Raw genomic sequence first — 25,918 nt, 5'->3', positions numbered from 1 at the left:
TAAATTTAATACCAATGTTTATTAGGGCAGAAAAGAAGAGGAAAAAAAATATATGACAAAACAACTCAGCAACCCCAAGTGGTATGCTTTACTACTCTGAACAAGGATTCCCCAAATTCCTTAGGGCAGGCAGCCTGCCCCAACTCTGGGTCTGGGAGTTCCAGCTCCATCAGCCCCAGGTAAGATTCTGGTTGTTCCCACTCTTGCAAACTGGTGGAAAGACCTTTGGCAGGTGTCTATGCTTTAAGATATTGGTTTTAGTGACTTATGCAGGTTAGTAAAATGAAGCAGTATATATATTTGCCATTTCCAAGGCAATCTTTGATATGCCCACAGTTCACAAGGTCTGAAGACATCCATTTCCGCAATTTAAAAACAAATGTAAAAAGCAGCCTTGTCTTGTTTCAACATTATCCAGGTTGTTGTCTATTAAAATGCTTGCTGAAAAAGAACAAGAAAATAACATTAGGATAATGATAATGATTGTGGTGGTGGTGGTGGTGGTGATGATGGTGGTGGCAGTGATGGTGATGATGGTGATCATGGTGGTGGTAATAGTGGTGACGGTTATGATGGTGGTGGTAGTGATGATGATGATAGTGGTGGTGGTGGTGATAGTGATGATTATGATGATGGTGGTGGTGATAGTGGTGATGGTGATGATGGGGTTGATGGTGATAATGGTGGCGGTGGTGTCAATGATGGTGGTGGTGGTGATGATGGGGTTGATGGTGATGATGGTGGCAGTGGTGACGATGATTGTGGTGGTGGTGATGATGATGGTGATGATGGGGGTGATGGTGGTGGTGGTGATGGTGGTGATGGGGGTGATGGTGATGGTGGTGAGAATGGTGGTGATGGTGATGATGGTGATGGTGGTGATGGTGATGGTGGTGGTGGTGACGGTGATGATGGTGGTGAGAGTGGTGGTGGTGGTCATGGTGGTGGTGATAATGATGATGGGGGTGATGGTGGTGACGGTGATGGTGATGACGGTGGTGGTGGTGTTGGTGATGGTGATGATGGTGATTGTGGTGGTGGTGATGGTGGTGGTGGTGACGGTGAGTGGTGATGGTGGTCATGATGGTGGTGGTGGTGATGATGGGGACAGTGGTGGTGGTGGTGGTGGTCATGGTGGTGGTGATGGTCATGGTGATGATGGTGGTGATGGTAGTGGTGGTGGTAGTGGTGATGGTGATGATGGTGATGGTGGTGATTGTGGTGGTGGTGATGGTGATGATGGTAGTGATGGTGGTGGTTGTGGTGATGGTGATGATGGTGGTGATGGTGGTGGTGTTGGTGGTGGTGTGATGGTGGTGGTGGTGATGGTGGTGGTGGTGATGGTGGTGATGGTGGTGGTGGTGGTGATGGTGATAATAGTGATGATGATGGTGGTGATGGTGGTGGTGGTGATGGTGGTGATGGTGGTGGTGATGGTGGTGGTGGTGATGGTGGTGATGGTGGGGGTGATGGTGATGGTGGTGGTGGTGGTGGTGATGGTGATGATGGTGGTGATGGTGGTGGTGGTGGTGATGGTGATGATACTGATGATGGTGGTGATGATGGTGGTGATGGTGGTGGTGGTGATGGTGATGATGATGGTGATGGTGCTGGGGGTGATGGTGATGATGGTGGTGATGGTGGTGGTGATGGTGGTAGTGATGGTGATGATGGTGGTAAAGAACAAGAAGGAGGAGGAGGAGAGGGGAAAAGGAGGAGACTAAGGAAGAGGAAGAGTAGACCAAGGAAGAAGAAACACCATCCAGCTGTCATTTTCTGAGCACTTCCTATGTGTGCCAGGGCAACACTATTTTCCAGGCATTGACTTTTTAAATCCTAGAACCATAAGGAAGGAACCATTACTATCCTTACATTACAAATGAGGAAACTATTCAATCAGGCATTTTTTTTCTAAGGTTATTCAGTCAGTGACTGGAGGACTCATTATCTGAAGTCTGTCTGATTCCCAATTCCAAGTTGACACATTTCTCCAGCTACCGCTTCCTTGTATTTACATAAGTGGGAGCTGCCTGGAGTGAAGCCTCTGTGGAACCCTGTGTTTGCAGGAGCTAGGCACCCAGGCTCACCAGCAGTGCCTGTCCTACCAAGAATCAGAGGCCTCAGTCACCCCTTGGAGGGTACTACTGTAGAGCTGAACCCAGAAACCTCTCCTTTAACTTCAACTGCACAACACTAATAAGTGCTTTAATTTTTAGAGTCATTTACTATGCACCAGGCTCCCTAGACATCATTATTACCCCAACTTACAGAGGCAGAAGCAAAGAGTCAGTGAGGTTAGGTGACTTGCCCAAGGGCACAGAGCTGGAAATCAGAAAGTCAAACTCAGCTCTGGCCAGTTCCAGAGCTTAAGCATCCAATTACTCCACAGTTCTGTTTTCTGGAAGAAGCCAAGTGAGGGCTTCCAGTGCTAAAAGACAAAGGCCCTTGGTGCAAGGGAGGCCAGCACCCTGGGAGTTGGGAGCCAAGCCAAGGCACACCAGAACCCTGACCTAGAATAGAGCTCCAGCAGCTGGAAGAATTAGAAGAGGGATGTAGCCCACTCCTACCCCTCAAAAGCAGAACTTCTATTCCACTGCCAGCAGGTGATCCTCTCACTATCTGTGAAAGCTTCCTCAGAGTGATTCCATGCCCACACAGACACAGGACTGTGCAACACGGTCCACATAAAGCAGGCAGATTTATGGTGGTCAGAAGCCTAGCATACCAACCACTGCTTAGCATGAGTTAGTAGCTTAATCATGCTCGGTTAGCTCCTCTTTAAAATGGGGTTAAAGTGCACACCCTGCAATGACACCAGGGTGTTAAAAGGATCATATGAGGCAATTTATGTTATATTATAAAGAGTGATTAATAGGAGTGTACCTGTGTCAATTCACAGTAGCACAAAATAAACAACAAAGGTATAAGATTTCTCTCACCACAAAGATAAACTATCTGATTATATCTTATCCTGCTTGGTCCATAAAACTTACAGAGGAGAAATGAAATTCACTGGGCTTACCCTCTGAAGGAACTTTTCTACCTTATCTAACAGGATTTGGAAAAGGGGGAAGACGATGAGGACAGACAGGGAGAAGCAAACGGCCTCATCTAGGCACAGAGGTACACAGTTGGGGGCATGCAGGGTGTGGGGGGAAAGCTGGGCAGTCCCCTGCTGGTAGGCTGAAAACAGAAGCCCTGGGAAAAGGGAAAGACAGAGGGTGGGCTGGGCAGATTGGCAGCCTTGAAGGCTGCAGGAAGGCAGTGGGGAACATGAGTGAGATCTGGAAAAGAAGTTGTTGATCCTGATGACAGTAGTGATGATCGTGATAGATGTCACAGGTTGACTCCATAAATGCTGAGCCCTCCCGAAGAGACCCGAGTCTCAACAAAATACACTTCTCCAGATTTGGGGTCCAGAGAGAGGTTTTCTGCATGGCAAATAGGGTCACATCCCTCCTCATTTGGGATCACTTTGTGACTCAATAAAAGTTGGGCTCCCCTGTGTGTCCCCCAGCACTCCTCTCAACCTGGCTCCCCACTATGTCTCCTGCCTCACTCTTGCCACCCCCACTCCAAACCCATAAACTACTAACCAGCTGGCCCCCTGAGGCGTGGTCCAGAAAGTCTCCCAGCCCATGCCATGCTATATGCCCCGCCACTCCCTCAGACAGAGGCCAGGGAGAGAGAAGGAGACGTACCGAGGCTGGTCCTGATCCCCTTACACAGGATGAACCCTGTTCCTGTCACAGTGGGGTTTGCAGTGAGGGTTCAGCCAGTGCTCCAGGAACTGCTCCTCGGCGCGATGCTCCAGGGCGAGCAGGTGGTGCATGTGTTCCTGTCAAAACAAACCACACTGAAGAAGGCTTCATCTACAGTAACAGCCGAGGGGTCAGCATGCATGGCGTGGCTCTGGCCCCCTAGACAGGGCAGGATGGGAGGACAGGCAGGAAGGAGAAATCGACAGCCCATGCCTCTCAGTAGGGAAGATCAGTCAGTATGACCCACCCGGTGGGCAAAATAAAGAAGTCTGACAATACTAAGTGCTGAGCGGGTGGATCTCCATGAAATCATGGAACAACCACGTCAGAAAACAACTGATTGCCTGTAATCTAGAAATTTCACTCCTACTTCAGTGGACCTCAAATTTTATCAGATACCAGAGTCACCTGGAGAGCTTATTACAACACAGATTGCTAGGCCTATCCTATAGTTTCTGACTCAGTGGGTCTTGGTTGGGACTTGAGAAGTTGCATTTCTAACAAGTTCCTAGCTAATAGTTATATTGCTAGTTGCTCTGAGAACAAGAGAAACTCTTATATCAGGAGAGGTGTATAAAAATGTTTATAGCAGCAATAAATTTGTCATAGCAAAACACTGGAAAGATGCCAAATAGACTCTTACAGGAGAATGAATCAATAAATTATGGTAGGGTTATGCCATGGAATATTACACAGCAGAGAACATAAATTAATTATACTGTAGCTATATACAACAACATAGGTGGGTCTTAGAAATAGCATATTGAGTGAAAAGTTCAAGTAACTACATTTATAGCATGACACTATTTTTATAAAGTTCAAATATGCATAACTAAATCATGTAATATATTACTTATGGCTATATGCATTTCTGATAAAATCATCTTTTTTAAAAGACAAAAAGGGATAAGCAGAAGAAAGCTAGGGTTGCTATGCTAATATCAAACAAAAAGACTTTAAAATATAAAAAATGTTACTAGAAATAGAGAAGCATTTTGTAAAAATAGTCTGGCAGTTCCTTACAATATTAAACATAGAGTTACCATTTGTACTCCTGGCTAGCAACTGTACTTGTAGGTATATACCCAAGAGAAACAAAAAATGAATGTCCACACAAAAACTTGCACACAGATGTTCACACCAGCATCATTTGTCACAGCCAAAAACCAGAAGCAACCCAAATGTCCACCAACAAATGAATGGATAAATAAAATGTGCTACTTCCATATAATGGAATATTATTTGGCAATTAAAATGAATAAAGCAGTGATCCCTGCTACAATACGGATGAACCTTGAGAACATTATGCTAAGTGACAGAAGCCAGTCACAAAGGACCACACGGTGTACGATTCCGTTCATATGAAAGGCGGCCAGTCCTACACATCAATCTGTCCACAACAGAAAGCAGCTCCTTGCCCTGACTAGTCCTGCCCCTTACTGTGGCCAGCATCTCCATCTACTCAGGAACCCACTCCAGAACACGAACTGTCATTGCCTCCTTCACCCTCAAACTCAACATAGGACTGAGCATTAGGACATTGAGGCTATCTCCTGAATAGTTCTCAGATGCCCTCCCTCATCTCTGCCACTTCCTTAGGTCAGGTCTTCACCATTGTCCACCAAGGCTGCCGCAGACTCCTGACCCCTCTGTCTGTCTCACCCATCTGTGTTGCATTCCTCCCACCCCATACCTCCTCCCTCCTCCATCCCTGCTCCACTCTGACAGAGTGACCCAAAATGGTCAAAGGTGGCCCACCAGGGCCACCTTCCTCCTCAAAGACGTCGCCAGTGCTGTCTGCCTGCAAGGAGTCAGCGCCTGCCTCTACCCATGGGTTTTGTCTGTGGCTCTGGATAATGTACTTGCAAGCCAGCAGATGAGTGCAGCTTTGGGTAGGATTCCCCACCTTCCCCCACTCCTCACAACAGCAGGGAGTGACCCTGCCTTCCCACCTTGGTCTACAATTGTCATTGACAGCCTTTGTTAATCTCTATGCTTCTCAAGAACACAATTTCTCCCTGAAATGGTTGCCTGAAGAGACTTTAATGAAGGGATCATTCACAGCCATGTGAGTAGGGTTAAGGGAACTATCAAAGAATATTCTAGCACCCAGGGACTAGCAATACGGGGAAGCCATGACCATGCCTAAGTTTGCAGGGCCAAGGGTGGAGAACCCTTAGAGGAGCCATTAGGCCTGGGGCCAGGGGGGTGGGGCTGCTGTGGTCTTGGGGGCACAGCACAGCCTTTGCAAGGCAAGGAGGTAACAGGAAACAAACAGCCCGTCCTCTCCCTCCTCTTCCCCTCAGTCTCCTGCAGGGCCCAATCAGAAGCCAGCCGGCCAGGGAACCAAGGGATTCAGTCTACAGGGGTCAGTCTCCTTGAGCACATAGTGGGGCACAGCAGGGTGGAGGATGGACTGGGGTCAGGGCAGAGAAAACCCGCGTCAATGCCAGGATGATGAGGAGTGGCAGGTGTGCTACCACCAGAGAAGGGAGCAGACAGCCCAAATAACAGAGGGCCATGGTAGGGCCTCTCTGCAACCTGCAGCTCATCAGCCTCTGAACATACCCATCCTTTGCATGAAATTTTTGTCTTTGCATCTCCTCTCTCTCTCAGTTTGCTCATGCTCTGCCCTTTATCAACAGGAATGTCATTTCCAGCCTTTGGGGCTGGCCTTCTCCTCCCAACGTGCCTTGGTCTTCCCCAAAGCCAGTTCAGGCTGTGAATTTTCTGTATATGGGTTACTCGTGGCATTATGTCCTATAAGTGACGCATAAAACAGAAAAATGATAAATCAACAGGACCTCTCTTAAATAAAAGAATAAAATGTGATTTCTCTTGTCTTAGTCAGTTATAAGGTCTCCTCCTTCCCTCTCCATCTTCTGGTGCAATCTCTGGCCTACAAGAACTGCCTATCATACTGAAGGTGGTTCATCATATCTCTGCTTATGGCAACCATATCGCTAGTTAAGCAAGAAGCTTCAGCGCACTCCTCTTCCTTGCCCTCCCAGCATCCAAGCAGCCTAACTCCTGTGAATGCTCCTGGATCCCTTCTACCCAGCCCGACTGCCTCTGCCCAGCTTAGGCCCCAGCCCAGGCCCCAGCCCTGGGGCTAGACCCCTGCCACAACCTCTGCAGGCTCTTACTACCCCTTGTCTTACCTTCTTCCTCTGGTGGAATTTTTTACTGTTTTGTTTTGTTTTCTTAATAGGCTTTATTTTTTAGAGCAGTTTTAGGTTTGCAGCGAAATTGAGCAGAAATACAGTGTTCCCATACATCCCCTGTCTTCACACAGGCACAGCCTCCCCCACTACCAACATCCTCCACCAGCATGGGATATTTGTTACAGTTGATGCACCTGCATTGACACATCACCATCACCAGTCCATAGTTGACATTAGGGCTCACTCTTGGTATTACACAAAAGCATGGCAGTTGGGCACCATGGCTCACGTCTATAATCCCAACAATTTGGGAGGCCGAGGTGGGCAGATCGCTCGAGCTCTGGAGTTCGAGACAAGTCTGGGCAACATGGTGAAACCCTATCTCTACCAAAAATACAAAAAAAATTAGCCAGGTGTGGTGGTGCATGCCTGTAGTCCCAGCTACTCAGGAAACTGAGGTGGGAGGATCTCTTGAGCCCAGGAGGTAGAGGTTGCAGTGAGCTGAGATCGCACCATGGCACTCCAGCCTGGGCGACAGTGCGAGCCTTTGTCTCAAAAATAAATAAATAAATAAAAATAAAAATAAAAGCATGGCACCTACATATGCTTCTGATAAGGACCTCAGGAAGCTTCCACTCATGGCAGAAGGTGAAGGGGAGCTGATATATGCGAGACAGGAGGCAAGAAAGAGAGGAGGTGCCAGGCTCTTTGCAACAATCTGTTCTCATGGGAACTAAGAGTGAAAACTCCCTCATTACCACCATTCATGAGAGATCCACCTCCATGACTCAAACACCTCCCACAAGGCCCCACCTCCAACACTGGGGATCAAATTTCAACATGAGACTTGGTGGGGCCAAAAAAACCACATACAAACTCTATATATGCAGATAAGCTTCCACTCATGGCAGAAGGTGAAGGGGAGCTGATATATGCGAGACAGGAGGCAAGAAAGAGAGGAGGTGCCAGGCTCTTTGCAACAATCTGTTCTCATGGGAACTAAGAGTGAAAACTCCCTCATTACCACCATTCATGAGAGATCCACCTCCATGACTCAAACATCTCCCACAAGGCCCCACCTCCAACACTGGGGATCAAATTTCAACATGAGACTTGGTGGGGCCAAAAAAACCACATACAAACTCTAGCACTACCATTGCAATATCAGCAATATCACACGGAACAGTTTCACTGCCCTAAAAATCTGCTTTGCTCTGCCTGCTCATCTGCCTGCTCATCTGCCCAACCCCTGGCAACCACTGATCTTTATACTGTCTCTATAGTTTTGCCTTTCCCAGAATGTCATGTAGTTAGAATCATAGAACATGTAATCGAATTTTCAGATTGGTTTCTTTTCTTTAGTAATACGCATTGAAGTTTAATTCCATGTCTTTCCGTGGCTTGATATAGCCCATTTTGTTTTAGGGTTGAATAATATTCCATTATCTGGATGTACCATAGTTCATTTATTCACTCACCAGGACATCTTGGTTGCTTCTAAGTTGGAGTAATTATGAATAAAACTGCTATAAACATGTGAGTGCAGGTATTGTGTGGATCTAAGTTTTCAACTCCTTTGGGTAAACACCAGGGAGTGTGATTATTGAGTAGTATGTTAAGAGTAGGTCTGGTTTTGTAAGAAACTGCCAAACTGTCTTCCAAAGTAGCTGCACCATTTTGCATTTCCACCAGCAATGAGTGAGAGTTCTGTTGCTTCACATCCTCACCAGCATTTGGTGTTGTCCGTGTTCCGGATTTTGGCCATTCTAATAGGTGTATAGTGGCATCTCACTGCTATTTCAAGTTGCCTTTCCCTAATGACGTATGATGTTTCACATGCTTACTTGCCATCTGTATATCTTCTTCAGTAGATGTCCATTCAAGTCTTTTGTCAGAATGGGTTTTTAAAATATAAAAAACAAAAATAGCTTTATTGGTTTTTATTTTTATCACAACAGTGATACATATTACTTTCTTAAAGTCATGTAAAAAAAAAAAAAGAAAGTTATAAAAAGAGGCTGAAAAATCCCTCTTGATTTTTCTGTATCCTGTTGTAAACTGATTTTTTTTTTTTTTAGATGGAGTCTCGCCCTGTCACACAGGCTGGAGTGCAGTGGCACCATCTCAGCTTACTGCAAGCTCCACCTCCTGGGTTCATACCATTCTCTTGCCTCAGCTTCCTGAGTAGCTGGGACTATAGGCACCTGCCACCACACCCGGCTAATTTTTTGAATTTTTAGTAGAGATGGGGTTTCACCGTGTTAGCCAGGATGGTCTCGATCTCCTGACCTCGTGATCCACCTGCCTCGGCCTCCCAAAGTGCTGGGATTACAGGCGTAAGCCACTGCGCCCAGCCACAGAGTGATACATTTTTTTAATTTACTCACATTGCTTCTTCACTTAAAATGCCTGCATGCCTCCCACTGGGCTCAGGAGAAAGTTCTGATTCCTAAATGTGGCTAAGGGCTTTCCATGACCCAGCTATACCCAACTCCTGAGCCTCTTCACTCACCATCAATACACTTGAGCTTTGTTCTCCATCTTTCGCTGAACGGGCCATGCTTGCTGTTCTTTCTAAGGCTTCCAAAGCACCTGTTGTTTGCTCTGCCTAGAACACCCCTGTACCTTCTTATTTTCCCGTCTCATCCTTACCTGACTTTTCAGGCCTCAGCTTAGATGTTACTTCCTCTAGGAAACCTTCTCAGATTCCCCGTGACCCCACTTCTCTGGGTCCCCAAAGCTCCATAGACTTTTCCCAGCATAGCCCTCCCTGGTCATTCTGTGTGGCAGTGAGCTCTCCCTGAGAGTACGGACTTTATTGGCCTGCCTCACATTGTTTAGTGGAGGTGGTAGGTGGGTTGGCTCATATGTTGGTATCAAAATTTGATGTTCCAGCTGGGTGTGGTGGAGCACACCTGTAGTCCTTGCTACTCAGGAGGCTAAGGTGAGAGGATTACTTAAGCCCAGGAGTTTGAGGCTTCAGTGAACTATGATCATGCCACTGCACTTCAGAGCAGGCAACAGAGCGAGACTCAAGCAAAACTCAAAACAAAAACAGTGGCCGGGCGCGGTGGCTCAAGCCTGTAATCCCAGCACTTTGGGAGGCCGAGACGGGCGGATCACGAGGTCAGGAGATCGAGACCATCCTGGCTAACACGGTGAAACCTCGTCTCTACTAAAAAATACAAAAAACTAGCCGGGCGAGGTGGCGGACGCCTGTAGTCTCAGCTACTGCAGAGGCTGAGGCAGGAGAATGGCGGGAACCCAGGAGGCGGAGCTTGCAGTGAGCTGAGAGCCGGCCACTGCACTCCAGCCTGGGTGACAGAGCAAGACTCCGCCTCAAAAAAAAAAAACAAAAAACAAACAAACAAAAAAAAAAAACTTGATGTTCTTTTTTGTTCCCTCCAAAAGAGAATGGATAGAGAAGGGAATGATTTTTAACTTGGAGTGTGTTTTTGATATTGTCCTGAAGGAAATGTTGGTGCTGTAATTATAGGATATGAACCATTGCAAAGTATGCATAGAACAGGTCCATACAAACTGCAGACCAATAATCAGAGAAGTGGCATTTCACCTTAGGAAAGAGTAGACATACTCAGTCGTACCTGTGATGTGATTAAATTGTTTTTGGCATGTATCAATATCATAAAAATTCTAAATCATAGAAACCTTCCTGTGGCATTAAGAAGGCTTTAATGAAGGGTCCACTTCAGAACTCTAAGTTTTTAAGTTTTTAGAATACCCTCTAGGAACTCTGCATTCTGTATCAAATGTAGTCATTTAAAACGAAAAAAAAAAAGAATGTGCAAAGGAAGGAATTATGAAGTGTCCAACTTTTCTGATTTTTTTTCTTTCCCCCAGGACCCATGCAGTTTGGATTTGTTTTGGTTATGGTTGTTGTTTTCATTTAACTCATCAAAATACACTCAGTGTTCTGGCAGGGAGTCTCTGGGTCAGCTGGGGTGGAAGGCAGATGGTGAGAGGGCTCCTTGTAGGATCCAACAAAGATTCCCTGGCTGCTTTCTGAACATGTTTGCAGATTTGGGGCTGAGTTCCTTCCCTATCCAGGGAGTCTTTGGCCAGAAGAATAGTAATTGGGAGGAACAGGAAGGCCATGTGCAGTCTTGTAAATAAGGAACAACAAGTTCCCAGCACATAACTTTACTTGCTCAACTATTCTGTGGAAGCAGCACACTGCAGGAACCCCTGCTGCCTGCTTCTTGCTGGCCTGTTGGCCAGACAGGGAGGCATAGAGGCTAAGAGTCTCAGTCTCCTTCAAACCTGGACTCTGTCATTATTGCTTTACCTCTCCAGCCTCAATTTGTTCATCTGCAAGACGGGGATTGCACTAGCACTTGCTTCCTTAAGTTAGTTAACTTGCTTCCTTGGGTTAGATATTAAATGAAATGGTGCAAATAAAGTTTTGTGCCAAATAGTAGCCTGCATTTGTCCCTCCAGATCCATTCTCTCCCCCTTTTCACCTGGCCATGGGACCCAGATTAATTGTCGCCATAGACTCCCTTGGCCTGTGGCTTCTGGTTGGGTTTCATCAGTAGGATGTACCAGAACAGATTAGAGGGTAGGAGGAGGGAGAGGTCCGAGTATTCAATCCCCTAGTTCCTCCCCAATGAGTCACAACCACACCAAGCATAAATACAATCACAAAAGAAATCATTTAAGGTTGAATGTCATCTTTTTAAAGAATTTCCACAGTTCACCCCAGCAATTGGCTATCCCTCTCCTGAAGGCCACAGCTCCTAGGAGGCTGTCCTCTCCAGCTCTGGGAACCATCTGCCTCCCTTATTCCTTCATGGTCTAGAGACTGTTAACCCTGATCCTTTATCATTTCTTGTTGATTAACCTTAATCCTGCCCATGCCTTTGTAAAAAGTCTCTTTATTAAACACTCTTCAGGTACCCCATCTCCTGCTGGGACCCCAATACTCCAGGGGCTTGGCACACCATTCCTAGAATGTAGTAGGAATGCATTAAACGCTAGCTGTTAACTTTGGTTACTATTAGATAACAAAGATCTGAGTACACACCAAGGTTGTGAAGGAGAGCATCCTTCCCAGGAACTGGTACACAGGAAACTTTCCGTAAAGGCTTGTTGAAGAAAAGACTACAGCATCATTCTTCAAAGCGTGATCTGTGCTCCCCTCAGGGGCCCATAAGGCCAAATTATTTTTAGAATAACACTCAGACATTATTTGTCTTCTTGCTGTATTGGCATTTTCACTGACGTGCCAAGGCAGTGGTAGGTAAAATGACCGGCGCATTAGCAGGAATCCAGGCAGTGGTACCCAATTCTATTAGCGGTCATCGTATCCTTCCCCACCACACACTCACAGTATGAAAATAAAAATAAAACATTCTTAAAATGCCAGTTGCCCTGAAGAATGCCCTGGTGAAACAGTATAGAGCAACCCAAACGGGCATATGCAGGCAGTACTTCTGCTGTATGACAAAGTGCAATGATTTTCACAAGGAAAAGCATGTGTGCAATTGCTGGTGTTGAACTGGCTATGCATGTTTTATGTGCATGTTGGGCAGACATCTTGACAATGAATGAAGTAAGCCTGTCACCTCAAGGAAAACAATTTACAGTATGTATTAAATTGAGCTTCCCAGAGGAAACCGGATTTTTGAAAACTTGCGTCTGCTACAGGAGGCTGGCAACTTCCCAATACTTAAAGACATTTATAATGAGATCACTGGTAATATTAACAAATGTCACTATTGATACACAACACCTTTTATAATTATATACTCATTTGCATCTTTACTCATTTAATCTCTGTCCCTCTCAGCCAAATATCCAACCAGTTTTTTTATGGCAGTGACCAAAGTATATCTGGTCTATGACTTAGTGCTTGGCACACAGTAGGACCACAACAAAGCTCACTGGAAAAATGTATAAAGAAGCAAATGAATAAATAAAATAACTGTTCTTTCCCCATAATCTTGCTAAATCCTCCTTGAAAATTTTCTTGACATCTGTGTCAATCTGCTCATTATAACAGCCTAGGCCAAATGTACATTAAAAGCATCAAAAAGTAATATATATTTCACACTCCTAAACACCAACTGAAATCATCATTGAAGAAAAACAACCAAAACAGACACACATTGAGAACAAGAAAGAAATCAGCACTGGTTTCCATGACATTTCACAATTTACTTAAAATGTTAGGAAAATGAATATGCCACAAAGGCCTAAAAAGCAATCATTAGTCAAATCAAAAGGCAAATTGCAAATCTGCTGAAAACCACAAATTCAACAATTGCACTGGCTGAGTTAGAAATGACCCGACGTTAGGGATAATCTCAAATGTTCCTGGAGCAAGGAAGAAGAGGTATATGGAAAATAAGTTTTAATTTCTTCAGATTCCTTTCTCCAAGTGTGGGGGGGGTATAAATTAAAGCAAAACAAAACCAATATCTGTGTTCCATGTCAAATGCCAACTGTAATGATTTAAGTATTTCTCAGTAACTAGAGCAGAAATTAAAAGTAGTCCTTTATTATGGCTCTGGACTGGTGTGATAACGAACTTGTCTTCTTGCTGTATTGGCGTTTTCACTGACGTGCCAAGGCAGTGGTAGATAAAACGGCGCCTTAGCAGAAATCCAGGCAGTGGTACCCAATTCTATTAGCAGTCATCGTATCCTTCCCCACCACACACTCACAGTATGAAAATAAAAATAAAACATTCTTTTACATGTTTATAAATAAAACATTCTTTAATGCCCACCAGAACTTGACCTATGCTGAGAATCATAAAGTGGACAGTTACTCTACCAAGGCAGGGCCTTTTTCCAAGAAGGCAAAATCCTTCCTGTGACATTTTTGCAGAATTAAAGATCCATCAGCATTTGGAAAAATTATTTTGCTCATTAGTACAAGCAAGGTAATCCCATAGATAGAATGGTGGCTCAGAACTTAACTGCACTGGAACACTGAAGGCTCAGCCCTGAAGGAAGGCAGAACAGTGCTGTGGGCAATTTACACCTCGGTCACTCCAAACTGGCCTTTGAGGTAATGGGGAACAGAAGGGTAATGGAGTTACTACACACATTTGTCAAAGAGCTAAACATGAAAGTATCTTTTACAAAGTCTACTTATAATAAAGCTAATATGATTTATGCTTGCCAAACAAGAACATTCCTTAAAGGATCACAGGCCAAAATGGAACACTTCCTAGGAAAGTGTATTCCCAGGTTTCACAAGCACTTACAAATATAATCACAAAAGAAATAATTTAAGCCTGAATGTCATCTTTTTAAAGAATTTCCACAGGTCAATCGAGAAATTGGCAAACAATCTCTTCCCTAAAATTTGAGTAGATTAAGAGAAATGTAATGAGCCTAAGTGAGGCAATAGAAAGTTTTTTTTGGAATAACCTCCGGGTTTTACAGCAGAGCTATATCCCACAAAATTTCTACCCTGGAGAGAAGCAAAGAAGGGAATGGAAAGAAGTAACAATCATTTAGTAAATGCCAATACTGTACTGTGCTTGGTGGTGGGGACCCAGAAGTAAAACAACTAGTCCATCTCCTCAAGTAATTTAGGCCAGTCTAGTAGAGAGACACTAAAGAGTCAAAAATAGCAACCTTGCGCTGCAAGTGCTATGCTAGCGGGATGTTCTGATTTACTAGGGGGAGGCACCAGGAAGGCCTCTCAAAAACAACATCATTTAAGGTGAGTTTCTGGGGATGAATAAGAGTTAACCAGGTAAACAAGAGCAGAAGATACAACTACAAAAGCAGATGCCATGGGAGGAGAACTTGCAACACACCATCATCCCACATACATTGTTTCTACTCATGGATTTCCAATGCCAATGAATGGCACTAAGTTGCCTATACAAAACCCTACAGGTTATTTTTTATCCCTACTCCTCCCTGCCTGCACCCACTCCTCCTGCCCCAGCAACAGCCCACTGGTCTCCAATTCAAGATACCATAATCATGTTCCCATCATATCTTTACCTTAAAACCTCTACTAGAATACTCTCTCAGAAGATAGTTACATTGAATACTAAACATAACATGAATTGTTTAAAGTCTTTTGGAAAACAATTCAATAATATATACTAAAAGTTTTAAAAAATATTCTGATTCTTAGACCTAGTAATTCATTTTCTGGGAATATACCCATAGAAAATAATTTCAAATATTAAAAGTATGCACAAAAACGTCCTGAGTGTTGTTTATAACAGAAAAATACTGGAAATGATCCAACTATGTAACAAAAGAGGATAATTCAGTAACATTATGGTTACAAATAGCTTATAATAGTACGAGGACATGTGTATGTTAATATCAAGGGAAAAAACAGGATAGAAAATTGTAGATACTTTTTTTTAATATATAGGAAGACTAAAAAGAAGCACATTTTTTACATGCCTGTCTTTGGGGAGAAGGGGCAGGACTACAGTTGATTTTCCTTTTTTTTTTTTTTTTTTTTTTTGAGAGGGAGTCTTGCTCTGTCGCCCAGGCTGGAGTGCAGTGGTGCGATCTCGGTTCACTGCAAGCTCCACCTCCCGGGTTCATGCCATTCTCCTGCCTCAGCCTCCCAAGTAGCTGGGACTACAGGTACCCACCACCACGCCCAGCTAGTTTTTTGTATTTTTAGTAGAGATGGGGTTTCACTGTGTTAGCCGGGATGGTCTCGATCTCCTGACCTCGTGATCTGGCTGCCTCGGTCTCCCAAAGTGCTGGGATTACAGGTGTGAGCCACTACACCCGGCCTGCAATTGATTTTCTTTTATTCTTTTGACTCTTTCTTGGTTTCCAATTTTTCAATAGAACATGTGAAAGGTTTAAATATTTTTAATTATACAAGTAATTACTCTAGTATACAATTCAAACATCAAATCATTACCTTTAATCCTAGTCTCCTAAATGAGATGATACAGTTAAAAGTCAACTGATTACCTCTCTAGACCTTCTTTTAGAAATTTACATGCATATCGATGTATCTATATAAATATTGCATCATATAATATTGTTTTGGGTGTGAGTCCCAGGAAGGCAGAATTTTGCTCTGTTACCCAGGTTGGAGTGCAGCAATCATAGCTCACTTCAGCCTTGAACTCCTGGGCTCGATCGATCTCCCACCTCAGCTTCTCCTGAGTAGCTGGAACTACAGGTGCATGCCACCCCACCTGACCAGGACTGTGAATTTTATTCAGAGTAAGACAGGAAGTCATTGGCAGGTTTTGTGCAGGAGAGGGTCATGATCTTGTTTACACTTTAAGAAATGACTCTGACTGCTCCATTGAGAGCAAGACGGGAAGTAGGGAGACAATGACGAGATTATTGCTTAGTCCACTCTACAGATAATTGTGGTGGAGGTGGCGGTGGAGGGTGAGAAGTAGTCAGGTTCTGGATTTGGAGGTGGTCCCATTAGCCCAATGTGGAACGCTAAGGCAGCAGTCATTATGAGGGTAAAACAGGGAATTTTGTTTGGGGCTGTTAGATCTGAAATGCTTGTTAAATATTCCAGTACAAACAGTGGTATGGAGTGGACAGTCATGTAAATGACCAGGAAGAAGCCAGGCTAGAGATAGAAGTGTGCACCATCAGCAAGGAAGTGAGCTTTAAAGCCACATGGAGGGCAGAGCCCTGGGACCCCCTGACATTCAAACAACTGTCAGAGGCCAAGAATCCAGTAAAGGAAACCTAGCAGCAGGAGCCACCAAGTGGAATGAGAATCTTGGGCGAGGCATGCTGGAAAAGTGGAAACCAAGTGAGCAGAGTGCCCAAAAGGAAGAAAGAGAGATCAATTGTGTCAAAAACTAACATGTACTTGTTCCCAGTCCCAGGACGCCAGGAGCAGAGATGGACCACCTTTGCAGTTCTCCAAGGTGAACAGGGATCACCTGGGGGTTAGCAAGGCACAGATTTGCCTTCAGGAAGTGTGGAGAGGAGCCTGGGTCTGCATGTCTGACGGGATCCCAGATAAGGCCCGTGCAGCCCACCTGGGGATCATATCTTGAACAGCAAGAGTTTAGACTACAATCCTGAAAATCAACATAAGCACATTCATCACTAAGGAAACCTTCAAGGAAAGCTCAGAATATTTTTCCACCTTCTTCCCTCTAAACCCAAACCTAGCCCTTCTTTTCACACAGCCTGATCTTCATCAATTTCTCCCCAAGCAGATGTTTTTTCTCTGTCAGGATCTTGAGCCTTCATTATACCATGAGCTCTCTAACATGATGGGGCCACTTCGTCTAAAGTAGAAAGTCAAGAGGATCGCTTGAGCCCAGGAGGCCGAGACTGCAGTGAGCCATGATCGCACCACTGCTCTCCAGCCTGGGCAACACAGTGAGACCCTGTCTCAAAAATAAATAAATAAATAGTAGCAAGTCAATTCAGCCGAAACCTACGTGCCTCCAAAAGGGATGTCACCAAGCAAATTAGTTCCAGCCTTTGGAGAGTGTTCATTCCATTCCTGTGAAGTCTAGAACCCTACTCTCCAAAATCTCTGAAAATGTGGGGTCAAGTTTATTCTGAATTATTCTCATAACCAATTTCTCTACCCCTGCAACTTCCACATTCTAGACAGTTCCTTGCTCTCATCAGCCCCCACCACCCCATACAATACACCCCTGCCATCCACCATTCCCTCAAGGAACCACTAACACAAAGTTTCTGTGTGTAGCAGACTTGTCCTAAGGTTTGGGGGTAGCAGTGGGTAATAACAGCACAGAGCAGAAAGCAACTTTAGGCCGGGCGCGGTGGCTCAAGCCTGTAATCCCAGCACTTTGGGAGGCCGAGACGGGCGGATCACGAGGTCAGGAGATCAAGACCATCCTGGCTAACATGGTGAAACCCCGTCTCTACTAAAAATACAAAAAACTAGCCGGGCGACCTGGCGGGCGCCTGTAGTCCCAGCTACTCGGGAGGCTGAGGCAGGAGAATGGCGTGAACCCGGGAGGCGGAGCTTGCAGTGAGCTGAGATCCGGCCACTGCACTCCAGCCTGGGCTACAGAGCGAGACTCCGTCTCAAAAAAAAAAAAAAAAAAAAAAAAAGAAAGCAACTTTAAACTCAGTGTCGAGAGTTACCATAAAATAAATATATCAGTTATTCCTGCTGCTGGGAATTTCAGTGGTTTGCCCTCCTTGGGTTCTACCTTCCCACCTTCTACTTCATATGCTACCTCCATTCGCTGCCTCCATGCACTCAAAATCCCTCCTTCTCTCTTACCCAGAGCCATCTGTCTCCCTCTGATCTCCCTCTCCATCCCCTCTGGGCCTTGTCTTCCTCCATCTAGGGTCCCCACAAGGTGTCCGTGCTCCTCTGAATTGAATACTGGCCCTCCCTACAGTACAGGGTTACCCAGCAATCTTCTCAAAAGCACTTTGTCCTTCCCACCACCAAGTCGGAAAAGAACAGCTTGTTGCAGTGAATCAGCAGGATCTATGTCAAACAGTCTAGCCCTTTGTGTGCACGGGCACAGCTTGTCTCAACCTGTTTCCAAAATGCCTATAAATCCACAGAAGCCAACCTCTGCCAATATTTAAGCCAAGTGTTAAGTTTATAAACATGGCTCAGTAGATCTTCATGGGGAGAGACTTCTGCAAATCTTCATACTTGTTTTCATTTTGAATTCTTAACACCTCCCCTAAAGCACCATTTGTTTACCCTCATCAGTGGCCTCTTCCCTCTCTGGAAGTGTTTTCTTTTGCACAGTCCCTTAACACGGAGAAGCAACATAAAATAATCTGACCAGTCATCTCTTGGTAATTTAGAGTGTGGAGGGTTGTGTGTGAGGGTGTGTGGGTCTGTTCTCAAGGGCACATGCATTCTCCAACGATCACTAACTCTACTCATTTGCCCAAATTCACTTGTGTGTCTCCTGGGTACCATGGCAAGAAGGTGCAATAGTGCATCCAAAATGTCACTTCCTATTTCCCAGGTATGACAGCATCTAAAGGCAAGCATTTAAGAGGCTGTGTCCTGAACTTCTAAAGGGCTCCTGGAAACAAGATCTAATCATATCATTCCCCTGCTTGAAATCTCTGCACAGTTCTCCACTGTGTACAGAAACCCAACTCTGCTGTGGCATCCAAGGACCTTCCAACCCAGCCTCACAACACCACCTGGTGATGCCATCTGCCATCACTCCACACAACCGAGGTCCTCAATCCAAGGTGAAAGTAGAAGAGGGGGCTGGAACTCAGACCTTCTGAAAAAATGCTCAGCAAGGCCTTTTCAAAACACACAAACACAAACCCTCACACACCCCTCACACATACACCCTCACACACACCCCTCACACACACCATCACACATACACAGCCTCATACACACCCCTCACACACACCCTTCACACACAATCTCACACACACACTCCTCATACACACCCTCACCCACAGATCCCTCACACACACTCCTCACACACAACCTCACACCCACACCCCTTATACACACCCTCTCCCACAGACCTCTCACACACACCCCTCACACACAACCCTCACACACAACCCTCACACACACACACCCTCACACACAGACCGCTCACACATATACCCTCACATACACCCTTACACACAGACTCCTCACACACACCCCTCATATACACCCTCACACATACACCCTCACACACACCCTTCTACACACATACACCTCACACAGACCCCCACACACTCACACACTCCTTACACATACACCCTCACACTCACATCCCTTACACATACTCTCACACACACCTGCACCCTCACACACCTCTCACACAGACCCCTCACACACACCCCTTACACACACTCTCTCACACACCCTCACACACCCCTCACACATACTCCTCACTCACACCCTCACACACACTCCTTGCACAGACCCCTCACACACACCCCGCAGACATCCCTCATACACCCTTACGCACACATCCTTCACACACCCCTCACACACAACCTCACACTCCTTGCACAGACCCCTCACGCACACCCCTCACACACCCCTACCTCACACACACTCCTTGCACACACACCCTCACACACACCGCCGCACCCCTCACATACATGCTCACACACATGCATCCCTCTCCCACACCCCTCATGCACCCTCCCACACCTTCACATACTCCTGACACACATACCCCTCATACAGTTCTCACATTTGAATACACACACCCTCACACACACACCCCTCACACATCCCTCACACACACAAACCCCTCACACGCACAAACCTCTCACACACACCCCTCACACATATACACACCCCTCACACATCCCTCACACACACCTCTCACACACATTCACACGCACATACACACACACACATAATACTGGCAGCCAAATTCACAGCATGGTGCATCCATCCCACCCTCTTCCCGAGCAAAGGGACATCTGTGTGCAGCTGTTCTTGGCCTACACTCAGAAACAGGGAGGGTGAGGAGGTCTTGGCAAAAGGCAAAGAGCCAGAAGGGCTGGCTCCCAGAAGGCAAAGGCCTGAGCCTCTGAACTCCCTCCTTCCCAGGCTATGAAGATGTGGGCCCGTACGGCAGCTCTAGTGCCAGCCTCTGACCTCCCCTGGCCGGAGGTCCAGCCTCATCGGCTCCTCACCATCCAAGGACAAACCTGAGGCCACTGCCTCTTACGCTCCAACTGGGAGTGCAGGGCCAGGATCATTTTTACAGTCACAGTTAAATGCAGTAAATTACCTCTTTTTACGTGCCAGTGACTGGTATTATTAATTTTGCTTTCAGTAAATCCATAAAAGAAGAAGTCAACAAGGAGACCCAAGAGGCATGAATGGGTCAAATAGTAAGTCGAGGATGTGGAATACTCCCGGCAGCAGGGCCAGCATGAGGTGAGGAGGCCTGTGGTTTCTAGGGACACCCCTCCAGGGGCCTCAAAATAAACTGCCTGACTCCTCACTCGGGTTGGTATCCTGCTGCCTCTGGCTCTTCTGCCACATTGCAGACTGGCACCAAGAAACCTGTGTCAGCCCCAAGGTTCTATCCAGAGCCCTACAATATGAGACCTGAAATTAGACATTCTGGAATCTAGGCCAGATTCCAGCCAAACTCTGCATTTTACAGATGAAAAAACTAGGCTTCCAAAAGAGAAAGTGACTTACCCAAAGTCCACAACTAGTTAGCGGCAGAATATGGCCTGGAAGTGCACTAGGTGGAATGTTCTTCCTGCCTCATCCCTGCCCCCTGCACTGCCTAAGAACTCCTAGTCATCCTTTAAGCCACAGCTGGGGGTCACCTCCTCTGGGAAGGCTTCCCAGCCTCCCCTTTCCTTCCAGTTAGAGCTCGAGACTCTGCTTGCAGAGCCACAGTTCATTGTACCACATAACCTCGTTAGTGAGCCTAAATCAGGCTGGAGCACACTGGCTCCACCTCCACACAGTGGGCACCTTGCATAAGGAAGAATGTCTGGTTTATCTTGCATCCTCAGTCCCTGGTGCTTAGTAGGGCACAGTCAATATAAAATCTAATTAAGTGCACATCTTGATCAGCACCCACCACTTGACCCTCTCACTCTCTCTTTTTGTCTAAACAACTAAGATACTCTCCATACCGCTCCCTTCAACTTTAACAGCTTTCTAAATGCTTTTACGTTCCCAACTAGACCACAGGAGCTGGTACGCACGTGGCCAATTTCTCCCAGATGGCCTAGCCCAGTGGTTCTCAGTCTCAACTGCAGGTTGGCATCACTGGGGCTTTGGCCCCATCCCCCATACCTAGGTTCCACCCCAGGCCACCCTTCTGGGAGTGGGACCCAGGCATCAGAATTTAAATTCCCCAGGTGGTTCCAGAATGTAACCAAAGTTAAGAAACACATTTCTAGAAAAAATACGATACCAGAAACTATTTGTTGATTCAGCCAGTTCTGTGTGTGTTCAAGTGAGTGCAATTATAGAGAAAGACAGAGACACACACAACGTGACAGAGAGTAAACAAGAAAAAGTTTACTTGGCAGTGTGTAGACTTGGTTCCTCTCCTTTGGCACTATTGACATTTTGGGCCAGATCATTCCGGGTTGTGGAGGCTGCCCTGTGCCCTGTGTACAGTGTTTAGCAGCATCTTTGGCCTGTACCCACTGGGTGCCAAAAGCAATGCTCCACACAGGTGTAACAACCACAAATGTCTTCAGATATTGTCAAGTGTCCCTGGGGATGAGGAGGCATAATTACCGATGGATGAGAACTACTGGTGTAGACTAGCCACCCAATAATTGACAGCATGTTTGTTTCACATTTCAACTGTAAAACATATGACCACTTTTCCAAACTGGACTGAGTGCCTGAGGATTCTGGATATTGGATCAAGTGTCTCTGGGAGGAACATGGAGGACGGGATGGTGGCTCAGCAACAGGTTCTGCGGCAAGAAGGAGTTACATGGGAAGTAATCAGGTAGGTTCAAGGCAGTTAAAAGGAGCAGGTGGTAGTCAAGCCCATAAAAGATGAGCAAAACAAACCAGAAAAAGTCAGATATTCAGTAAAATTGCAAAGTTGGAAGCAAGCAGAGGGCTGTCAAGGATTAAGGGAGGTGATGACCACAAGTGGGAAAAGGCAAACAGAAAAGGAGCTTTCAGAAGTTTTTGAGCAGGGGAGGGACCACACAAAATAGGGTTTTAGGGCCAGAGTCTAGCCTGGCATGTAGGCTGGCATATGGACAGGATGCAGGAAGGGCAGGGGCAGGGAGCTGGGCTGCAACAGTTCAAACCCACCTGTTCACCCACACCTACAATGCCTCAGTTAGGACAAAGACTGTTATTCCACAGACAGAGTTCAAAAGAGCCAGGTGCAGATGCTGGCATAGAAAATGTCAGGGGGCAGATGTGGGAGTCATTAGAGCTGCCTCTCAAGCACCTTGAGCAGGAGCCACTGCTTTGAGGACCCTTCAACCAGCTGCCCCAGCCCCTGCCAGGTCTCTGAGGAAGAGCTGCAGAATGGCCGCTCCAGGCATCTTGCCAAAGCACAGGGGGCCAGCCAGAGCTCCCCCACAGGATCCCTCCCTCCAGGCATCCTCCTCCCCATCACAGTTGTGTACACGCTACCCCTCCTTCACCCCACTCCCTCCTATGCCTCCCCCACCTTGCTCTGCCACCCCCACTCTCTTGGGTTCTCTATATCTCTGCATTCCTTCTCAGCCCTTTCAGGGTTCCTCTTCCCCTGCCCACCTCTGAGTGTTGGTGACCCCAGACTTTAATTATGGGCCTCTTCTCTCACTGTCTCAAACTCTCTAACACCCAGACCTGTACTTCCCCACTTGAAAAATCCTTCAGTTGTTCTCTACCAGACACAAGATAAAACCGAAGGTACTCAAACCTGTCTCGATCTTGCCCTGCCCACCTCCCAGTCCCCTCCAACCCTGCACTTAAATATTCTGAGCTACCTCTTATCCTACAAAAAAATTTTAAAAAATTATTAAAATTAAAATTAAAAAAAAATTAAAAGTCACATCTATCCCTAACAGCCTGAAGTCATCTGTTCTTAAATCATACTGCATAGCAGCCATTTGCTTACTTCTGTCTCCACCACAGACTTTGAGCAGAAACCTACAGCCCCAGAACCTAGCAGGTACCTGGTACTTAATACTCAGAGGAGTACTTACCATTTGCTGAGCACTTTCTAAGTGCTTTCCTAAGAAGTACTTTGTTTTACCATCATAAAATATTTTACATTATTATTTATAATAATATTATAGTAATATCAGCAATTGTATTTATTATCCCCATTTTACAGATGAGAGTACTGAGTTGCAAAAATATGAAGAAATGTCCCCAAACTTACCCTGTTAGAAAACAGGGAGATTCAAACTCACTCTGACCCCAGAGTCAGCACTCTTCATCACTGTGCAATACTATATCTTAATAAGAGCCTTTAAATGAAATAATCAAATTATGCATGAGATTTTGCAGTGAATGAAGGCAAATGCTACTGCAGCTCTTTCTGAGCCTCAATATGGAGATTCAGGGAAGACAGGATAAGCATCGTGCCCAGATGAAGGGGCCAGGATGGGAGACCAGCCTGACAGACATGGCTTCCCAGACATTCTAACTTTGCTGGGTCACTGCTACTTCCCTTCATTGCGTGGGGCTAAAATGCCACCAAAGTCACTATCATTTTAGCAACAGGAGGAACCAAGTCAGGCCTGAATTGGGTCTGGGGCCAGCTAGCAGGGTCTAGTAACATCTAGTCACAGAGAGCCTGGTTCAGAAAGACTAGGCAGGTGGATATCATGATCCCACAGGGCAGAAGTAAAGCCAGAGACCAAAATCAGAGGGATGAGATCAGAGCAGAACTCCTCGGGCAGCTGGGGCAGAGATTCTCCTTGCCTGGACAGACCATCATTGACCAAGGATGCTGGTCCAGCCTGCCCCGGGGCCTAAGGGAAGAGGCAGGAGACGGGGTTAGCATTGGCTAAAGGGAACAGCTCCCCAGCAAGCAGGACAGGGGTGACATTCAGCAGCCCTCTCCAGATTCTGGAACTCCCACCGTTGGCCCCATTATTTCTATTTTAAGTTACCCTGTTCACAACAGGTGAGTCAGGCTGGCACCTCCAGAGGAAAAAATGCATAAGTAAAAGATTGAGATTGCATGTATCTTATACCTGAAACTCTAACAGAACCTCCAATTAGCAGCCCATGCTGGGACCAACACCTAGTTTCATAATGAATCGCATTCAAATGATCACATTTTCTTTAAAACCGCCAGAGCCAAGCACTCACCCGCATTGGCTCGTCAGGGAATCCAGGTTTGCTTGGTCTATCCTGTCGCCGAGATCTTAGGAGCTGTTTGGCCTGCTTCTCCGTCAAAATCGGGGAGGTCTCTGGAAAAGTTGGGAAGGTGCCTTAAGGACGCTCAGGTTCAGGAGTTCATGAGCCATCTCAGCAGTCCAAGGCAAAAGATTTGCAAGTTCAATTTTGGTTAACACACGAAAGTTCCTTCCCGGGGACCTGTCCCAAAGGACGCAGCATTCCAGAGGGCTCAGGAAGCAATTTTGAATTGTTTCAAACATGGTTAACTCAGAGCAAAAGTTGCACAACCTAAACATATTTACTGATTGGTCCATCTCTTTAAAAGTGAGTTATTATTTTAATGGATCTTCAGTTCACTGGTCTGTGTCTCTTAGGCTTGCTTTCATGGAAGTTTTTTTAATCCTCAATACACTAAATCAAGTTTAAAGTCATTACTGGAAGATGCCCAGTGATAAGAAGATTATGTTAAACTTGGTCATCACAACCCCTCAAAGGAGATAGTACAAAAGTGCTTTGATAATTACTTGCAAATTCTAAAAGACATTATCATAATAAAAATACATCAAATTTTGGTGATCTCACATAAACTCTAAAATAAGCTATCAGAAGCTGAAGATTTATCAGCATTTTTGAGAATTAGTGGTCAAATACATTTCAAGATTTTTTAAAAAATATATAACATAACTTGGAAGCTGGCTCTTGTGGAAAAAAAAGAAAAGAAAAAGCATTGAAATATCTATATGCCCTATATATTATTTAAAATTTTAAAAATTAAATATTAAATACACTATTATTTATCATGTCAGCATAGAAATAGGCTGTTTTTGGAGCCAGTGCTTACCTGAGAAGACAGTCAGTAAGGTAAGAGACAGCACGAGCATAGGCAATGTCTTCATCCTGCCTTGGTTCCTCTGCCTCTTGCTGAGTGAATCCTCCCAGATGGACTCAACCAACTTGAAGGAAGCCCCGCCAGGTTCTGCACTTGTTTATGCTTTGACTAATGGGACTTAACAGTATGATGCTGAATGTATCTGACTCTGAGCGTTTTAGTAATGACCACTGAAATATTTTCCTCTGAATTCCTGTAAATTTTTATCCTGAGGAAGGAAATGGTTACTCTGTAATACGACTTTCAGAGTTTGAATTTGAAAAAGCAACATGTGATATTCACTTCATTTAAACAGACAGATAAGCACCAGACAGACGTTTGTGAGTGTTTCTCTGGAGTTTCCGTTTATACTCCTGTTTCATTGAGAATTCATGATC

General features: G+C 45.5%; 1 protein-coding gene across 1 annotated transcript; it reads right to left on the bottom strand.

The window, feature by feature from the left end:
• C19H17orf67 (chromosome 19 C17orf67 homolog) lies at positions 1–25,630 on the bottom strand. The gene is made up of 4 exons (XM_010380649.2): positions 25,494–25,630; positions 24,623–24,723; positions 3,702–3,838; positions 1–441 (listed from the first exon to the last, which is right to left on the bottom strand). Exons 1-3 carry the CDS (start codon positions 25,546–25,548, stop codon positions 3,722–3,724), a joined length of 273 nt encoding a protein of 90 aa, XP_010378951.1. The 5' UTR covers positions 25,549–25,630; the 3' UTR covers positions 1–441; positions 3,702–3,721.
• Between the last annotated feature and the right edge of the window lie 288 nt (positions 25,631–25,918).

This window comes from Rhinopithecus roxellana, chromosome 19 (assembly GCF_007565055.1).
Source record: "Rhinopithecus roxellana isolate Shanxi Qingling chromosome 19, ASM756505v1, whole genome shotgun sequence".
Lineage (NCBI taxonomy): Eukaryota > Metazoa > Chordata > Mammalia > Primates > Cercopithecidae > Rhinopithecus > Rhinopithecus roxellana.
This window is presented reverse-complemented; position numbering and strand designations above follow the sequence as displayed.

Excerpts from the sequence above, each read along its gene's own strand:
- C19H17orf67 (XM_010380649.2), bottom strand. The coding sequence starts at position 25,548 with ATGAAGACATTGCCTATGCTCGTGCTGTCTCTTACCTTACTGACTGTC. Across the intron at positions 24,724-25,493 it reads CTTACTGACTGTCTTCTCAG|AGACCTCCCCGATTTTGACG; the intron begins GTAAGCACTGGC and ends CAACTTTTCCAG. Across the intron at positions 3,839-24,622 it reads TCCCTGACGAGCCAATGCGG|GAACACATGCACCACCTGCT; the intron begins GTGAGTGCTTGG and ends TTGTTTTGACAG.